A 20,985-nucleotide genomic window follows, 5' to 3' on the forward strand; every position below is an offset into this window, starting at 1 on the left:
ATGAAAGCAATGTAAATGTCATGGCATGACAAATCTCATTAAGTAAGGTAAAACTAAATGTTAATTACAGTTGTCTGTAAAATTGCTCACATGTAATCACCATAAACTGCCTCACGAGTGGTGTGGTTGGTGACTAATGGCCACAAACAAGGAGTAAGTATATAAATACCTTCAAATCTCCCAAGCTGCACAAGTATTGCAGAAAGCTCTTACTCCTTGTTGTGTTTTTATACTATAATACAAGGCAGTCAGTGAGTTTACAAAAGTTTTATGTGTGTTTATGATAAAAGAAACATCCTAAGAAAGTGCCGATAGTGTTATCTTTCCCATAGATTCTGTTTTTATGAGACTCTCAAAAATGTGCTAAGTGGGCTATAAAACACCTCCTTTTTACATCTTGCACCAATATAAAATAACTTCTCCATTATCAGTAACAAAAAATATTATTCTATGTAGCAAAAATAATGGCAAAAAGGACTTGAAGGACCAAGTTCTGCTATTCCTTCATTTTTGGCTCATTTGCAATTGTCAGGGCATGAAGTTCCAAAAAAGTACATAGACTTGCTCCCTATCAAGTAATTTGCTATCAGTGAGGCAAAGAACAGTTTCCTAACTATCATGTTCCGTTGAATAGCATGACTTGGGGGTATAGTATTTCCTACTGCTGAGCTGCCTCAGGATCAGTCTGTCCTAAAGAGGTGATTAAGGATCACCACGGTTGAACCCAATACACCTCAAGATTAAGTCAGGGATCCCACTAATGCTCCCAAAGCTGCTGAAAGATGAAGAATCATACTTACTCATCTAGCTCTTCCTCTTCAGCTTTAGAGGTATCTGCATAAAGGTATTTGCTCATATCCACTGGTCTGATGTTTTTCCTTTTTGCAGGTTGTGGAGGAGAATCTCTTATAGTTACAAATGTTTCACGCTCAGGATCTGGCTCATCAAATGGGTTCAAGTACTCTGGGGCATCATCATCCTTGAAGGGATTGTAATTGTCAGCATAGAAACTTTCTTCTGGCTTTGAAGACGAAGCTATTTCAGCGTTTGGTTCTATTAAATAACAACAAAAAATCATTAAACAGACAACATAGAAAAAATGGAAACCACTTTATCAGATCTTTTTATTTTGAAAGCCCATGAAAAGGTCAGCTTCATAACTCTCAATACATAAGTCTTGTCCTAGCTTCAGAATCTTCATGCTATTTATTTACAGAGTAGCCTTGTTTATCCAAAAATAGGTCTTTTAAAAGGCCATTCCATTTAGAGTATATTGAAATAGATTCATTTTCTTCTTACTAAAGCTCTTTCTCAACCTAATTAGTTATTAGTTTTCTTACTTGTCATATAAATGGTATCAGCACTTTTTACAAAAAATTTTAAACATTTTCCCATGCTTTTACCCAATTTGAATCCTAACAAAATATTCTTAATTATTTGAGCTTTCAAGAAAGAAAACTTATCCTGTATTTTATTATCAAATTACTTTTACTGGCTATTAAAAATGGTGATAGTAAGCAGGTGGTCTTTTCATTTCTTAAAAAGACTGAACTAAAAATCAGTATTAGGTATGACCTGTAATTACATTTCAAAACTTATTTATTTTTACTGCTAACTGATCCTGGTAACAATACACAGTCTCAGAGTAAAAACTAATTTAAATTAACCCTAAGGAGACAGATAATCAAATTACTCATCTATTATTTGGACTGTACAACTAAAGTTATTAGCAACCTGGTGCAGCATGCAGTTCTTTAGTGCTATAGACACTACTGAAAGAACATCACACAAAAGCGAATAGCTGCTGTACATTGCAAAATACAAATCCCCATACAGCAATCTAACATTCCTTACAAAGACACTTCGCCAATCTTACTCTTCCTGCACCATCAAATAATTAAAAGCTCGGTTCAATGTTGGATTTGCTGAACTGTAAAAATCTATGCAAACAGGAAATTCAATGTAGTGTCATTTAAAACTAAGTTTCAATAAACACTCCCACATAATTCTTAACAAAAAGCATTTCTTTTTCAGAGGTGCAGTTACTAAATTGAACAAAGCATACTTTTTAGTTTTACAAAACCCACCCAACGCTAGAAGTTATTTGTAGCAAGACTGTAAAAAAGTAACGAGATGGAGTTCCAAATGTGCTTGTCACTAAATAAATATTCATGAAGACAAAATCACTAGTCACACAACTAACAAAGGGAAGATGCAGCAAAAGAAACAGCACTGTCATTACTTGGTTTTGGATGGATGATGGACTGAAGTTGCTAACCCTGCTGAATTGCTAACAAATCTGTTTTCCACTCTGCCAGTAAACTTCCAGTACAACCTGTCTCCAGTCATTAGCACAGCCCAAGGTGGTAGAACGCTCTCCCCCCCATAGCTTGACTATAATCCACAGGTTGAACAAGAGCAACTCCTAGTTGGACAAGAATACAGTCCCCAGATGCAGGTAGCTTCACCTGTCTATGCACTGGAGTAGTCACCAGTCACTAGATCAGGACAAACACTTGGAGCTGGAAAGGCTTTAGTCCTCCTCAGAACAACTGAAACCTACCAGGACTGGAAAGATTTAATTTTAGAAATAACTTCACTTTTCTATTGCTCTTTTTCTTCTTGGTTCTCCAAATTTGAACCTCAAAGACTGTGTGATCATATTGTCTTCTATGATACTTCTAAGGGTCCATTTCTAAAGTGATGCATCATTTCTCTGTGGTCAGAAAGCAGAAATCAAATGGGCTTGGCTGGAACAACAGAATAAATTAAGCAAGATCTTAATTAAGCCCATTGTGGACCCTTAGGAGATAAATCACTCATCGGAGACTGAGGGTGAAACAAGTTAAAATTGCACTTTGCCAGACAATACTGCAGGTTTTAACTGGTAGACACACTGCTGACTACACACAGTGCTGTGCCTGTGGGACTTCCTTATGGTGATTATTCAGAAAATTGCTTTAAAAAATTCCTTTAATTCCAGGTGAATTTTGTGGTTTCTTATTCCCTCAGCAACCTGGTCCAATTTAGCATTAAGGAAGCAACATATCCAGTACGCATTTACCTCCTATATATCTTGTAAGTTCTTACATTTAACTTCAATTTCAGAATGCAGCTACCACTGTTTCAAGTCAAAAACAAGGGAATAAAGAAGGAGACTGCAAGAAGTATAAACAAGACACTGCACTGAATTGGGATGAGACAAAAGGTAAAGTGAGAAGTTGGTTAAGCTTAGTGGTCACTCTTTACACTATTGAAGTGTGTTCTAAAAAGAGCTAATTAATCAAAATCCTCGTGACTAACAGTAAAAATACCCCAAATAATCAGGGCTGCAATAATAGTCTTAGCTAAACCTAAAGAGAGGTTCTGTTACTGTCTAAACTGGTTGAGCCTCACCTGAATGTCATAAGCAACATTTCAGCTGTGTCTTGGGAGATGGACATATAGAGAAACTACCGGAGGATAAATCAGGGTGTGTATTTGCAGTATGTCAGCTGTAGTGTTTTTGTTCACTCCTACCCCAGAGTAAATACAACATGCTTATCCCTTAATAAAAGGGAATAAACTACTGGGCACTTATCCTGGGAGAAAGGGTAGTTACTGCACAGTAGGTGATGCATATTAAGTTCACACCCTACTTTATGTGTGGTGATTGTCCACAGGCCTGCATCCCCATAAGAGAGATGTTTCAGAGAGAGCCACAGTAAAATACTGAATGTCTACAGCTTAACTGACAAGGGAAAGAAAAAAGCAAAAAAACCCCCACAAATATGATCAAATCAAGCAAGAATCCTTTGGCAGTATTATATATATGAAATAGACACCAACATTTTAAATCTCTTTCATTTATTTTAAGCTAAAACTGGAAAAGAGGTTCTAACATTGGCTTACATCACTCCAGCATCCAGTGCAGGTGGTCATGGCAAGCACACGTTTCACCCTGCCGGCCCTGAGATGTCCTCAGTGTGGGCATCCACAGCTGAGCTAGACCCCTTGACAGCCAAATCTTCCAGTTTTACATTCAAACTCCTAATGCCCTAAAATCAGGTGAGCCAAATCCCACCTTACTGCATAGATACATGTGACTTGTAGGTCATGGTAGTCAGAATACTACTCAAATTTTATCCACACATTTAGTGATGTAACAAACTAGGCCAAGCAGAACTGCTTTTGAGGTCTGCCCTCAAAAAAGTTTCCTCTAAAAAGCAGAAGTAACCTAATGAAATGCAGAAAATTACTGATGTCCTGTTCTAATTGTACAACTTACGATGTTTTAACAAAAATTTTTGCTACTTTAAACTTTTCTCAAATCATAAAACATTCAATCGAGAGTATGCACAACCACGAATACATGCTTCTGCAACTCCATATGATGGATCACTGCAGCTGCACATGAATCTGTTGATAAATACTCATTACCAAAACTGAGCAAAACCTGCTGATAACTCACAAGCAGTATTCAAACAAGTAGTAGACACCATGTCAGAAATACTTTGTGAAGTTACAAACATTCAGTGAAACAATCTCTTGAAAATTACATTGTAAGCTTTAATTTGCTTTTAAGTGTCTCCTGGAAATGACAATTTAAACACCTGTTTAAATCTGATAAATTCTAAGGGGCAATGCAAATGGTTTTTGCAATTCTTTCTGTTTCAACACTATGGATCAGGTGCCGTAACCCTAACTAGGACAAAATTCTTTCTCTTGTTCCTTGGCTCAACAGTAACTACTCAACAGGCTCAACAGCCTGGCCTTACACGCACAGCATTGCAGATCAGCAGTCGGAGACCTCTGGCTTATGATTAATTAAAAGATTTCACTAAATCCTACACATAGGCTAAAATTAACAGAGCTTCTAAAAATACCATTTTCAAGAGACTTTTATAGGCAGAATCTTGTAAGGGCCCAATTAGAATCCAGTTAACTTGACCACTCCTTATCATAGAATCATAGAATAGTTAGGGTTGGAAAGGACCTTAAGATCATCAAGTTCCAACCCCCCTGCCATGGGCAGGGACATCTCACACTAAACCATGTCACCCAAGGCTCTGTCCAACCTGGCCTTGAACACTGCCAGGGATGGAGCATTCACAGCTTCCTTGGACAACCCATTCCAGTGCCTCACCACCCTTACAGTAAAGAATTTCTTCCTTAGATCCAATCTAAACTTCCCCTGTTTAAGTTTTAATCTGTTACCCCTTTTCCTGTCATTACAGTCCATAATGAACAGTCCCTCACCAGCATCCTTGTAGGCCCCCTTCAGACACTGGAAGGCTTCTATGAGGTCTCCATGCAGCCTTCTCTTCTCCAGGCTGAACAGCCCCAACCTTCTCAACCTGTCTTCATACAGGAGGTGCAGTCCCCTGATCATCCTTGTAAATCCCTGATCATCTCTCTCCTCTTGTCATCCAGGTTAATATTTGCCCCCACCTGCCCCTGCTTCCTTTAACGTCCCCACAGGAGGGAGGGTCCCCACTGGAACCCAACCAGGCTGTCTCCCATGAGGTCCTTTAGGACTAGCTTTTATGTCAAGTGTTGGTCACCACTTTGTGAGCCCCTTGATAACAAACTGAGTTGCTAGGACAGTGACTCAACAGCACTGCTTTTAAAACCATTGCCACTGGTACCTTCTCTGTAACAAAGGCACTCATATTTTCTCAAGGACCTAAGGACACTGTGAAGTGCATTTGGAGGGGCTGAACATACAACAGCTTACAAGGGGCTTTTTTCTTTCTTCGAGCTGATTTTACACTAAGGAGTCAACACAGATTCCCCCTAACCATTAACCACAGCTGAAAACACAGGATGCCAGTCTCTACTGGAACCAATTTTTTTAATTGCAGTTCTCTACACTGATATTAAACAAGCAAACAAACAAACAAAAACCAACCAAACAAAAAAGACAATTGCAGTTTGGCACTCCAAGGGTGAAACACGCAATTTTGCATGGTTAAGTAACAAAGCCAGAGGGGTAGGAGTGACAAGAGGTAAAAGTATTACTACACAGAATCATCAGCTGCTCTTGTGCCAGATTCTGGAAACATTACTTGCCCTAACTCCACTGAGAAAGACTGTTTGTGATAGCAATAACTCTGGCATGACCTATCTGTGCAACCAGCCTTCTAGTTCCCAGAGGATCTCCAAAAAATCACCCTGCCCTTCAACCCACTTGCTTTTTGTAACAAAAACACATTGTGACACATCCCTTAAAACCAAACCCCCCCCCCCCCCACCAAAACATTACACATACCACTTTCCCCTTGGCAGAGGATGAAAGAACAAGCCACATGTGAAAGATATTTAGCTATGCCACTTACTGCACGACTGGCAGGCACACGGTCACGATGGCGATGTGAGCAGTGTAAACAAACATCACAGAATAAAAATGCATCATCCCAATACTTTTAGACCATATAAAGACTGGCATCGCTATAAACCACTGATGTTTTCCGATTATCTTTATTAATACTCATACCAGCAACAAATTACATTTCATTAAGAAGTACCAGGAACAGGGGCAGAGCCATCACTTTCCTCTATACTGGTTCTTGCACTGCTCTCCTTAGGGCTATCCTAGAAAGATTCTAGGTCTTGGTACTGTGCTGTAGCACTGCTTTCATTTGCAGCGTAACACATGCTGCAGGGAGCTCGGGAGTCTACACACAAGGTAAAATAAATGCTCTTTTAAATGAAAGGGGGAGGCAGTGGCAGCAAATGGCAACCCTCTTGTCTCAGGTAGAAAACTAATGCTGGTCAAATGAAACTTCACATTTATAAAATACATGGAGTGCTGGAAGTGTGCTGGTGTCGTTCACTTGCATTTGTTGTATATGGTGACTTCCCCAAGTAAAATATTTTGCAAAAAAAATTAAGTGATTTTAGAGTTCTGTTGTAACCTGACTAAAAGACAGTCCAAAAGGCAGTCCTCATATGATCATCTACATATTGTCTAGTAAAAAGCTGTAGAGATATACTGTTCAAAGAGGTTACTTTTGGTTTTCCAGATTTCTAATGTCTAGGTGATCTACTAGATACAGAGGGAATAAGCCTCAATTTGACATGTCAACCAACAAACACAGCTGAAGACCTTCTTTAAGGCAACTTATCCAAGTGAACATTTGACTCCACGGTGTAAGATCACCTACACTTAGGACTTTTTAAACCACAGCAGCACCCAGAGACAGCTTGCTGATGATGAGACAGCCATGCACCACACCCATAGTGCACACACAGATGCTGGGAGCACTCATGTCTTTAGTTTCTCTCCACCCCTCATTCCCAAGGTTAGGTGATTATGGGATTAGGAAGATAGAGGGAGAGTAGCTGGTTTGTGAACGGGCACAAGAAATATCTGTCTAGGAAACAAGCATCTACTGGCAAGTAATCCTGCTTCCTCTTTGAGTGACTGTCATACCCAGGGTGACTCTAAGCATTCTCTCACTAAGCACACAGGTTATAGGCTTGATACGAATATCCCTGGAATATCTGCCCAATGGCACACTGTGCCTTGTAGCATCTGATGGCAAAGTATTCGTGAAAGGAGGCTCCAGATGGCTGCTCTGCACAGCTTGGGGAAATCAAATTCTATAGAAAGACTCTGAACTTTTTATAAAGTCTAAAATCAAGATTTTGCCTTGTCCACATGAAAACAGTAGTGAACATGTAGTGAACAGAAAAAATACTTCATCCCTGCACACATAAAAGGTTAATCTCTTGATTTAAGCAGATCATGACAAGTGAAGCAGGTAACGTGACTCTTTAAGCCTGTAGGAGAAAGTCTGCCTTAAACTCTTGAACCTCTGTCATGCTCCCAGGCTCCTGGGGTGGCCACCGAAGGGGTCACAATCACTTAAGGATGCAAAACCAAACAAGCAGGCATAGTCTCACAGAGCTTCCTGAAAAGAGATGGCAGCAGCAAGGAAAGTTCCACTGAGGTCTCAAAATAGAAGAAATATCCTAAACCACAAGGGAATATATCTGTGGCCAAAAGGGAAACAAACAAAGGCAGCCTTCTGCAGTAAGGCAACAAGGCAAGAACAACTCCAGTATTGTGTAGCTTCAAAATGTAGTGCAAAGCAAAAGAAAATCTCCCCAAACTGGCAAGGTCTAGGTACTCCCCATGTAGAGACACTGATCCAACTAGCCACAGACATACAGAGGAGATTCCAGCTACTGCCAAGACCAGAACTGCATTATCTGATTTTATCTCAGCACAGTTTTTTTCCCCTCCAACTTTCTGTGGAGGAAGATGACTGGAGGAAAGGCATACATTGAGAAGGCCAAGCAAGGGGAGGTGCCCATTATACAGACAACACAGCTCTGGAATAGAAGAGCCAGCATTTCTCAGAGGAGTCTGAGGTGACTAGAAGAATTCCTGGGAAGCATCTAATTACAAAGTAAAAGCTTTAAAAAGACTACATCAGATGTTCCATTCTTGGTCTGATAGCCTGAAACACCTCAGATCTTCCACTTGATTCAGTGTTCCAAGAAGAACATGAATCTGACAGAAGCTCCATCCCTCCCAAATGAAAAACAACTTGTGACACCATAGGAAGAATCTAGTGACACCCTGGTTATGAAAATCCTATCATGTTGTTGTATGTTGACTGCTGCATGACGGTGACAATGTGTGGGAAGAATATTTGGTACACACACCCAACAACTCAGCATTGCTGCCCACAGCTGCGTAAATGGGACTTCTTTTGGGACTCAAATGTCTGGGCCCTGAGACTGTCCAAGTACTCAGAACAGAGCCAGAAGAATGCAGAAGTGTCCATGACATTATGAACCTTATAAGGTTTAACCATGCCAAGTGCAAGGTCCTACACCTGGGTCGGAGCAATCCCAGGCACAGCTACAGGTTGGGCAAAGAAGAGATTCATTGCAGTCCTGCAGAGAAGGACTTGGGGTGTTAGTCAATGAGAAAATGAACATGAGCCAGCAGTGTGCACTTACAGCCCAGAAAGCAACCGTATCCTGGGCTGCATCAAAAGAAGCGTGACCAGCAGGTTGAAGGAGGTGATCCTGCCCCTCTACTCTGCTCTCCTGAGACCTCATTTGGAGTATTGTGTGCAGTTCTGGTGTCCTCAACATAAAAAGGACATGGAATTGTTGGAACAAGTTCAGAGGAGGCCACGAGGATGATCAGGGGACTGGAGCACCTCCTGTATGAAGACAGGCTGAGAAAGTTGGGGCTGTTCAGCCTGGAGAAGAGAAGGCTGCGTGGAGACCTCATAACAGCCTTCCAGTATCTGAAGGGGGCCTACAGGGATGCTGGGAAGGGACTATTCATTAGGGACTATAGTGATAGGACAAGGGGTAACACATTAAAACTTAAACAGGGGAAGTTTAGATTGGATATAAGGAGGAAGTTTTTACCACCTTACGGGTGGTGAGGCACTGGAATGTGTTGCCCAGGGAAGCTGTGAATGGTCCATCCGTGTGATGTACTCTAGGTTACCCTGCTCTTGAAGGGGGGCTGGACTAGATAATCTTTCGAGGTCCCTTCCAACCCTTGGGATTCTGTGATTCTGTGATCCCTGGCATTGTTCAAGGCCAGGCTGGACAGAGCCTTGGGTGACATGGTTTAGTGTGAGGTGTCCCTGCCTATGGCGGGGGGGTTGGAACTACATGATCGTAAGGTCCTTTCCAACCCAAACTATTCTATGATTCTATGATTCTAAGGCTGTTACTGAAGATGGCAGTAAAGGCTACATGCCACCAAAGGGACCAGAATCAACTGAAAAAACACACACCACATATATTGGGGGGGTCTTCTGGGAACATAAACAGACCAGCATCTTAGATGCAGGCAGTTCACAGTGAACTGGATATAAGCTATTCCAGCACTAAGAAACAACATCAGTTTATATTTCTCTGTCCCTGAGATGAGAAGGAACTGACTCTTAGTCCATACATTTTGTGGTCAGAACACCTGCTGCTTTTCTGCCACAGTAAGTTCTCTCTGGAAAGGAAAGGAAAGCTGGGTTTGGAAGACAACTGTTCAGGTACCATGGGACTTGTGCATCTTTCTCCAGGAAGAAGAGGGTCCTTCTTTCTAGAGCAGAGAAGAAAGAAAGGAATATAGGCTGAGTTTCTTAGAGGAAGATGTATATGGACAGTGAGATGGATAAGAATAGGCATTTTATATCCCTTGTTATTCTGGCTCCTCCCATGATCCTAAGAAATTTCACAGGCAAGGAACAGATAGGAAATTAAGTTGAAGATCCAGACACCAGAACCTAATCTTGGAATCATAAAACAGTTTGGGTTGGAAAGGACCTTAAGAGCATCAAGTTCCAACCCCAGGGACACCTCACACTAAACCATGTCACCCAAGACTCCATCCAACCTGGCCTTGAACACTGTCAGGGATGGAGCATTCACAATTTCTTTGGGCAACCCATTCCAGTGCCTCACCACCCTTAAGTAAAGAACTTCTTCCTTAGATCTAACCTAATCCATATATATTGGTATCTACAAAACTGAAACAACTCACTTTTGCAGCTCTAGAAACACCTGACAACTTCATAGAAGGAGGAGCCCAGAATATTGGCTTTATGGCTTCAGTGGCAAAATACAGAAGATAGTGCAATCCCTGTTTGAGAAACACAGGCTGTGAGAGTACACCACAGCCAAAGTATGACAAGACTTTGATTGCCACCCACATTGGCCTCTGTGGACTCCAAAGGCAGAAAAGCTGTGTTGTGAGTAAACAGCCAGCTTGTCCCAAAAATGGAGAGCAAACACAGGTGGAAACTGCAGTTCAGAAATGTATCCTCATTAAACTTGGTATCAGAAATCCTATGGCTGTAGTCTGGGCTGGTTCTTCTCCACCACCATTAAAGAGTGGCTCCGGGAGTTTGGTCAAAGGTAGTAAATGCTCCCTTGTATTTTGTGTTGGAAGAAAAATCTTGGAGCATCAAACCTGAGAATTAACTATGGGCTGGCAATTCAAGCAGCTGCAACTAAGCAAGTCATACAGTAATATAACCTTTTTTTTTGACGGCAGCAGATGGAAGTTTGCATATCTGAACATGGTGCTGAGGACAGTAAATATGCCTGCTGTCTTGGTGCTCCTTCCTGGCCTTATGGCCAAAGTCATATCAGATTAAAAACTTACAGGAGCTGTATGTCTCACTTAAAGAGAACAAAAATGGGCATGTCAGTCTTGAAAGGGGATTAACACCTACCATATGGTGCAAGGTGCAATGCCAGTAGGCTTAATTAAGGATGCCATAAAAGCAAAAAAAGAAGAATGAAAGAGATACAATTAAATTATAATAATAAAGATTAATGCTAACCAAGAACAGAGGTGCCTGACAGTATGTGTTGCTCTTTCATACCACAAGGTGAGTACTAGTAGGTCTAAAAGTTTCTGGTTCAATTCTTAGCTGGTAAGCCCCAGTGGCAAATACACACAGGGATGTGACTCCAAGGATAAATCCATTTTTCACCAGCAACTGGATTGTTGCTATTGCTACACCTCAGTACTACATGCAATAACTGTAATTAATAAAAATGTCATTTTTCATTTGTAGCTCTACAAAAAAAATAAATCATGTTTCATTAAGCATTTGCAATTAGCAATAAATTGTGCAAAACAAATCCATTACCTTCTACATCAGGGTCTCCAAACGGATTTAATTCTGCTGTGTCAGGATCACCAAAAGGGTTTGTACTAGAGTTGGCCAGGTCTTGCTCCTCTTCATCCAGAAAATTAAGCTTATTGATAAGCTCTACAAACAAGTCAGAATATTGCTTTAATATAAACTGTTCAGCTAACATAGTTCAAGCTCAAAACCCCCCTGTATCAACAGTCCCTTGAAACACTGTACCAAGGTATAGCACGAATTTTACAACCACGGTAATGCATTTCAGTGAATACACCAACAAAGGAGGAAAAAAAAATAGTGAAATGAATGAAACATCAACTTTCTGATCAGAACATTATGTAACAGAAATGACTACTAAGAAAGCCTTCTATTTATCTTCATTAAGTGAATGTTGCAGAACTTCTAGCAAGCTAAATACAGCCATTTATTTTTGATTGTTCACATAAATATTAACTATAGGCAGGAAATTTTAATTTTTGAATGCATTATGCAAGTAAATTCAGAGAAGGGACATTTTGTCATGTTAGAGAGGTCAGGTATCACTGACTGTACAATTAATGCTTTAGGCTTGGGGTCTGATGTTGGGTTTTTTTTTTGTGATTCTTTTTCCCTTTCTTGTTCATTATCAGATGACAAACGGAGCTGCAGAGGAGATAGGCTCTTTCTCTATCATGTTGTTACCTGTTGGATGCACTACAAATTACTGAGAGTCATGCCGGGTGGAAGCACAGAGATAAAACTGACAGCTGAATACAAGCAGGAGTCAAAAGGTAATGGGTCACAGTAAATACAGACAATCAGAAACAGAAAGAAAGGAGGAAAGCTCATAGACCTTCAGAGGAACTGGCTGATTTAGCTGAAGGCATATTTGCTCGCTTTATGTAGTCATCTTGATCTTCATCTAAGCTGCTCAGAGCATTCAACTGGTTTACAATTTCTGTAAATAGAAGCCAGTCAAGACAAACATAAGGCAAGGGCATTTAATGAAACAGAAGTGGAACGAACACTATTATTAGAGAGTGAGGGAGAGAGAAGGCAGAAGAGAAGACACTTACTGTTAATTAAAAGAACACATTTAGAACAAGTCCTTGCAATGATATACCTATAGCAAAGCACCCACGTAGCTGCTTCAGTCATAGTTTAACAAGAAACCAGCTAACAGACAAACAAAACCTTGCTGGATTCCTGGTGTCAGCAACAGCAATTAGTTTTATGAGGATGAGTACGCTCATCAATTCAAAACTTAGATGTACTAGATATAATTTGAAGACTTTTCCTCCTTGTGAAGAAAACCTGAATGTTAAACCATTGTCAGTCAACGCAAAACAGCCCCAGCACAATTTACTTCCCTCCCAAACCCTTAAGGCTACAGAAAACTAATAAATACAGATACATTTTATATATTTTATTTCTACACACACTCTGATAACTTAAGAATTAGAATCAGTCACCATTAAATCCTGACCTATGACAAGTTGAACTTATCTAATAGTTCTAAAAGATATGATCAGTACCGTGCTATGAGAATGCAAACTGAACATATGTACTGGTTGAATTCGCCTCTGTAATGCTATGCTAGTAACACCTGTTTGGTAAAATCCTATTTCATCTTCTATTCACACTAGAGGAGCCATCCAATACATGGCTCTGAACTGCCATGAATTAATAGCTTTTAAAATGTATTAATTCTAGCCAAGATGACTTGATGACTCCATAATTCTGGCAGTAAAGAAACAAAACAAAAACCCAAGGTCTTAGTGGCTTCTGGCCCAAGGGGAGAAATTCCTCCCTGATTCCTCCACTAACAAATAAAACAATGACAAATGCAGTTTCTGTAGTGGCGATTGAGCGATTGTCACCAGTGAAGTGAAAGCTATGTAGGTGCCTTTGCTGCACACTTCTCAGTCACTCTTGGATTTCCTTTAAACTTTGTTTTCTTGTGAATACAGGAAGTTACTTCTTCATAACACTTTCAGTTTGCTGCTGTTTTGAATTTAACTTTTACTCATGTGGCTTTTGTTTGGGAAAGCAAATGTTTGTCACTGACTCACAGGAATCTTTGTTCTATTGAAGCAGTTATAAACAGCAAGATGTTGGACTGAGATGAGAATTGAGTAGTATTGTGGTTGTCCCAACTCATGTTGGTGCCTACAGCCACCCAGAACTTCCTAGCAGTGGGCACTCATGCCTTTTTACAGGGCAACACCTTCACAAGTTGACACACTGACATAACTCTGAATTTCAAGTCTTCACAGACAGCATAAGAAACCTGAAGCTGAAAGCAGAGTCCAAACCCTGAAAATATTTGAGTCATATGAGAAGCTAAAGAAGTTTAAAAACTTCTTTAGCATAAAAGAAGTTAAAAATTTCTTTTCCAGATTTAAACTGCTTTGCAAAGATGCACAGGTCTGCAGATTACCAAGTGGAATGATCTATTCTCCCAATATCTATTGGACATAATCCGTGCTGACAATGATGAAACCACAGCAGAATTCCTCTTAACCACACTTCCTAACTGTTCTTGACCTTAAAGAAAAAATCTGCTTAGATCGATTACATTTTTATCTATCTATACAGAGCTAATTTCACCATCCCCAATTCCTCATTTTTAGCTCCAACAAACAAGACTATTCTAAAAATGTAACACCAAAACTGTCCCAAAACTCAACTTTTCAGTATAAAATTATATATACGCCTTAGAGTTCTAAACAATATAATACTATCTTCAGGGAATTTTTAAGACTCAACATACATAATGGAAAAAACCTTGCTGTACTCAAATAAAATGGAGTTGACCTTATAAAACACTAGTACAAACAAATTACTAGTTTAAAACAGGCTGACATGTTGACATGATTTATAATTTATTATGCCAGCATGTGAAAAAACCAAAACAATTACAATTCGGTTTTTATTGTCAGAAAATAACAAATTAAGTTCAGAGCTTTAAAAAGAGGGAATTCTTTGATGTGGTCTGAATCACCTGGTCCCATCTGCCAACCTAAACACCCATATGCACTACAATGTTTCTCATTACAATATTAAATGGTTTATGTCATATTTTGGAGTGTGGAAATGGTAGGTTGGAGATTTATATCCTATATTATCTTTTATAAATCTCATTATCTACAGACGTACATTAGCTTGTTCTACAAGCATGTCATAAATCACTGTTGGGGTTTTTTCTTTCATTCTCTCTTGCTCTTTTTTTTTAGGCGGCTTGCTGCTACTGACAAACAGTAAATGTATCAGAAGGTTACAGGAGAGATACAGTTTTGCAACTGGAAAAGGTTACACATTGCTCTGCAGAAGCCTGCTCTTGAAACATGCTGCCATTCAGACTCCTGCAATAGGTAGCACATGGGCACGTTGCTCAGCCCATGTGGTGCCCCAGGACAGTCACCATGCTCCTCTGCAGATGGAGCAGGAGCCAACCATTAACTTCAGCATGAAGCTCTAAGTATCAATTAAAACATTAAGGGAAGCAATGTATTTATTACTACCCTACGTTTGTGAGTTATGAGCCACGTTTCTTCAAGGGGTTGGAATGTGATGATCTTAAGATTCTTTCCAACTCCAAGTATTCTATGACTGCAAGATTCTAAGTATGTTGGAATACCTTGTATTCAACTGAGGGCTAAGGACACCATAACAGCATCTCAGAATCAGCTAGGCTGGAAAACACCTTTAAGATCATCAAGTCCAACCATTAAATGCATTCATGAGGTTTAAAATCATCCATATTAATAGAGAGAAACAAAATATTTGAAACGTATTTCATGTCTACAAACAAAACGTTCAACTTTGTATAGAACAATGAGGTGGAGATACAGCTTTTATACACAAAGAAATTAAAAAAGAAATATTGGCAACGAAGGGGGAAAAAACCTGAGATGGAAGGGTATTTTTTTGAATGAATGTAATGCTTCGAATGAAAAATATCTTTCAATCTGATCTCAAGGTCAGTTGTACGGCAGCAGCTCTTATGTTGACTATACCAAACACCACAATGCTTTTGAGGTAGAGCAGTATTGCGACACTTATTTCACAGCTGAAGAAACACAGGCTCAGATACTCACCCCAAGTTAGGCAACACATCAAAGAAGAGAAGCAGCATTTCCTAACTCACCTGCACCATCTAGAGCCCCATTCAGCAGGTCTCCTTTGTTCTCCTAGTGGTGGGTATATTTGTTCATCTATAAAACTAACTTTGGGCCCAAGGAAAAAAATTAACTTTTGTACACTGAAAAAGGAATAGTGTCTGTGACAAAGATTAGCAGCACACCTTGCAGCTGTGGCTGAGAATGACAGCGTTTCAGCCAAGTCATCCAATGTTTCTCTGTGAGAAGACCTTAAGTCAAAAGTAAGAAAAAACCCTTCTGCTTTACTACTTGCACTTTACTTTTTCAAAGCTGGCTTACAAATACTAACCATCTAATACTCCCATCATTCCCAAGAAGTAGTTATAGCCACTATCTCCATTTTACAGTTGGGAAAACAGGCACACTGAGGCGAAGTGATTTGCCGCAGGGGACTCTGAGTCAGTGAAGACATTCCAGCTCGCTCAGCTGCCAACACCCTAACACAGCAACAGATGAGAAAATGTGGTAGCAGCAAGCTTTCAAAAGGCTTATGTAACTTCCCCAATTAACTTTATAGGATTCTGTGAACACTATTATTTTTGAAGTAAATTTTAAGAAAGAGTACTTCACTACATCAGTGGAGTTCCTTTTCCTTCTTTCTGTATTTCTTCTTATTTTTTTTACAGTGATTCCAACCTCTTTTCTCCCTTGGTTCCTCAGCAATTCCTGTGGTTTATTAGTTTTCCCCATTAATTATATTTATTACAGGAGTCACTTCAATTGCCAATGAAATCAGTCTTGAACACATGTTGAAATAGATCCTTTACAGTTTATTTATTGATGTTTATTTACTGCCCTGTGTTTTATGTTCTCCCATTTGCTTGGGCAACTATGTGTACTCATTCTCCTTCAACATACCTCTCATCCCTCTCCTTGTCTAACATGGGAAAAGTTAGCCAGGCTTACGAAGCAACTCAGCTGTTGTAACCAACACAAGTTGTTCAAGGTTGAGCTTTTCCCACCCTTCTGATTTCCTTTTTCCATCTACAAAAAATCCAACCCAATCTTGTATCATTAGGAAACAGCATCAGAACAGGCTGAACAATGAGGAGATGCAGTGCAGTTTAGAAGTATTTACTGCATCTGCCTTTCAAGAAGGTATTGTAATGTTTGCTTAGAACAGATAATTTTGGCTTTTGCAGAAGTAGATGGAAAAGCTGAAATGCCTCTGAACAACTGGAGCTAGGACTTAGCACTGCACTTCACACTTTTCCCATCCATCTCCAAGGATGTTCACTACATAGCCAAAGGACAGTGGACAGACTAGCCTAATTAAATCATCTTTTTGCTTGATCAGGAATTGTTTCTTGGCTTGTTTAAACGTGAACACTGCAAAAATCAATAAAGTTGAGGAGCAAGATCTGCTGCTTGTCAATTACTGTCCTGAACGTGGGTTTTCCCTAGCAGTCCCTTAGGGCAGTGTTTAGGCATATCTTAAAACACTTCTGCACAATAGTTTATACAGACTTTATGTAGCCTTTCCTTTGTGCCCTTCTCTTTTCTGTGATTATGAGATGGCCTGGTGAACATGTCAGGTTTTGTTTGGTGTTCTGACCTGCACCTGAATTGTGCTGGTTATACTGGGAAAGAAGACAACCTTGACGAATTATTTCAGTGTGACCAGACTGGCATATCTCTTCGGCATATCGCTGCCCAATAATACATTATTCCTGTCTCTCAAATATTTCATTCTGGACTTTCCAACCCGCCCTGAGCCAGACATATACAACATAAGCAGAGATTTGGTCAGGGTACAAAACATTTAATTGTACAAAACATTTTTAATTAAAATGTAAAGCATGGAGAAAGCACATTTGCATCCTTTCACAACATGAAATATAACTAAGTAATAACTGCTTTAGGCTGAACCTTTTGATTGCAATGAGATCTCAAAAAGAAGCAATGAAAAACAATGTTTTGTAACACTGAACCAACGTTTCTCTGGACTTTCAAGAACAGACTGGCCAATTCACTTCTGTTGGGGATGCTGTTCATTATTACCCTTAGAGAAGGGTCCATTTATTTCAACAGACATTTTTAAAGAGCACAGACAGGCATGAAGGCTGGCACCAGAAGTTAATTTGTCTTTTCCTGATTCTTTTACACTAAGGGCTCCTACAGAACTCATCTGGAGCAGTGCTGCATAATGATCTCTACCAACAATTTAACATCATCACATCCTGATCTGACTTGCATCGATTAGTTCAGCTATCCTGGACACACTAAGCATTTTCATCAGCAATTCAAATGTGGTTATACTATCTCACTTCAAACAACCTTACTGTCAAATTCTGTTAAATTCCTTTAACAGCTTCCTGACTTCATTTCCACAAGACACCCCCAACCAAAAGGCAGAAGTATGCTGCCTCGAATTACCATGTTATTGAGCAGAACCTCAGCACCTACCCATGGCATAACTCATTTCGCAGTTATTCTCACAAACTCTCTTCAGTATATCCCTTCGGCTCATTCTCTTGTCTTCTTGTTCACTGATCCTTTCCCTCCATCTTTTTTACTCCTCTCTTCACAGCAGGTCTTTGCTTCCCTAAAATGCTACCTACTTAGTGCATTCTCTCCTAAAACCAGGACAGCCTCCCCTCACCTCAGAAATCAATGCTCTTAAATCCACAAATATTAAACTTCGTTGAGTTACGGATGGGTCCTTCTTCAACCAAACTATCCTAAATCTTGTTTCGGTTGGGATTTTTTTTTCAAGTTCAATACAAATACACCATGAGGATAAAATTCACGGAAGACAGCTGGCCATTAGCAAAGGAACTGTATTTTACCATTCCTGTGGCAAAACCAACCTGTAATTTTTGCAGCCTTTTCCTCTTGATTCACTCTGTTTTCTTCATCTTCTTCATTGTCCTCCTCAAAATCATCTAGATTTCCAATATCAGCTTGTTTCATACTCATCAAACTAGCGAGGCTTTGCATGTCTTCATCCCTAAGCAACAAATTTCAAACCAGGCATTAAAATGCAGCCTGTTAATACCACATCTGATACTACCACATTATTAAAAATCCTTTACATATTTTTATGCTTTCTTTTCTTCAGGGAGGTCTCTTATCTCAGATCTGATCTTAAATATAGCAAAAGAACAAAAGGAATACACTCATGTATATTAATTTCTGAAGGGAAAGTTTTCTATTACCAAAAATTCTAAAGGGTAAAAAAAGTGCTGCCTTGCATTAGGAAACAATTTAGTGACTGCTGCTTAATTTTAAACCACTCTAGAAATGCCAGTAAATGCTGATCTGGTCTTGTTTGGTTAAAATGAAAATGCTTGGTCAGACCTACTGTCCACATGCTGCACGTGACAACTATCATTACATTCACTCAGAACTCCTGATGCTGCTGCAGATGTTAAAATCCCTTTTCTAAACATCTGCATTCATTAAGAAGATAAAAACCTGTTAGATATCAATGGCCAATTTCAATTCTTATTTGACTGCATCACATATATGTATCTTTCACATAACTGTACCTTTCATATCAAACATACATTTGATGAGAAGATGACAGCAGGCAATGATTCAGAAAAATGGATTTTCTACATTTGTTTCATAAAACCCCCAATATTTTTAAAGTACATGCTCCCATTCTTGAAGCAACAGCAGTCCTACCTCTCCTCTTTTAAAACAATCTGAATATTTATTGGGATTCATCGATTTTTTTTACAATAATAATTTTTACAATGAAACAGACTGGGCATTGCCTGCCTAGGGAGCACCTCTGCTGAAAACAGTCTGGGGATCTTGGCAGTGAGTAAGCTTAAGGAGAGCCAGCACCATGACCTGACAGCCAAAGATGCCAAAAGCATCCTGAGACCCATTAAAACAGGGCCACAAAACCGGCAGTCTGAGGGAAGTAATGATCCCTATTTACTTGGAGTTGTTGGACTGCATCTAGGGCACTTCATCCAGTGCTGGGTCCCACAGTACTGGAAAAGGTGTTGATAAATCAGAGCAAGGTCAGCAGAGGACCACTGAGATGGCTGGGGGCTGGAGCTGAACTGGCTCAGGGAAAGGGACTTTCTGAGCCTGGAAAAGAGATGGCTTCAGGAGGACCTAGCAGCAGCCTGCCACCACTGCTGAGAAGACAGTGGCGCAAGGTGGAAGGATTAGGGACAGTGGACATAGATTGAAAGCAGAGAGATTGTGATCTGATGTGAGAAAAAAGTTGGAGCAGTCATCAACAAGCAGTGGGATGATTGTGCAGAGAGCTTGTGTAGTCTCCATTCTTGAGGGTTTTCAAGCCCCAGTTGTATAAACCCCAGAGTAAACTGGTCTGACCACACTGCTGACTGCTTTAAGCAGTCTGGAAAGCTGTCCATGCAACAGTGTTTGGACACTTGTATTGCAATGGGCAATGTCTACAAGTGCATTCAGAACACTGAAAGCTGGAAATAAACTGTTAGCCTTTTGGACGGGAAAAAAGAGTGTAAAAGAGGTAAAAGAACTACTAGAGCAGTAGTTTCCCCCTCCACCTCTTTATGTTCTATCAGTCTCATTTTCCCATATTCTTGAGACAGAAAGGACAAGCAAAACAGGATGGTGACAAGCAGTCCATCCTCCAGCCACATGATGCTGTCAACATCTTACATCTTGAATCTGACAGAAATTGCAGAAGTTATAGTACCTGCAAAATTAATTTGTATCCTCTGCCCTCCAAAGGCTGTTGAAATAAAGGACAGAATCAAGTGAGAAGGGGGAGTGGCAGTCAGTGCCTGACTGAACTCTTTTCACAGGATATTCTTGTGTTCAAGGCAAAAATCTTATTTGTGACTCCACCCTCTCTCACCTTAGGGCTGGCTTTGTCCTTCTTTCATTCTTTGTGAAATATAAATAGATGAAATAGAAATAAGTTTTCCTTCCTACATTTCCCCCGCAGTCTGCTAAGGGTATTGTTGGATGAACGCACATACAAACACACAAACGAAATCCTGCTGATTCCAGACCTGTAGATATTTTTAAGCTGCTGTTATTTACAATGTCTATAAGGTTAGAGGACAAGCTGTTTGTCTCTGAAGAACACAAGACTAAAATCAGAGCAAGAAACAGTTTCTACTCAGCTAAGAAACTAAGTATGGCAGGAATGATAAGTATGCTGAAGGATACTCTCAAATTCTGCCATTCTATACAGAAAGCTCTTTATCCAAAGAATTCTTTGAAAAGCAACACAAAGCAGGCTATCTGGTAAAAAAAAAAGCCCACAACAACTT

At 39.9% G+C, this 20,985-nt stretch overlaps 1 protein-coding gene across 8 annotated transcripts in view; it reads right to left on the reverse strand.

Moving 5' to 3' along the window:
• EHBP1 (EH domain binding protein 1) overlaps positions 1–20,985 on the reverse strand; it is a 223,812-nt gene that overhangs the window by 114,306 nt on the left and 88,521 nt on the right. For all 8 annotated transcript variants that reach the window (XM_031047567.2, XM_031047566.2, XM_005147433.4 and 5 more), the window contains 3 exons: positions 18,568–18,707; positions 11,616–11,738; positions 801–1,053 (listed from right to left, as the gene is read on the reverse strand). In XM_031047567.2, coding sequence (XP_030903427.2) covers positions 801–1,053; positions 11,616–11,738; positions 18,568–18,707 — 516 coding nt within the window. The remainder of the gene's footprint in view (positions 1–800; positions 1,054–11,615; positions 11,739–18,567; positions 18,708–20,985) is intronic.

The sequence above is a fragment of the Melopsittacus undulatus genome, chromosome 3, assembly GCF_012275295.1.
Source record: "Melopsittacus undulatus isolate bMelUnd1 chromosome 3, bMelUnd1.mat.Z, whole genome shotgun sequence".
In the NCBI taxonomy this organism is placed as follows: domain Eukaryota; kingdom Metazoa; phylum Chordata; class Aves; order Psittaciformes; family Psittaculidae; genus Melopsittacus; species Melopsittacus undulatus.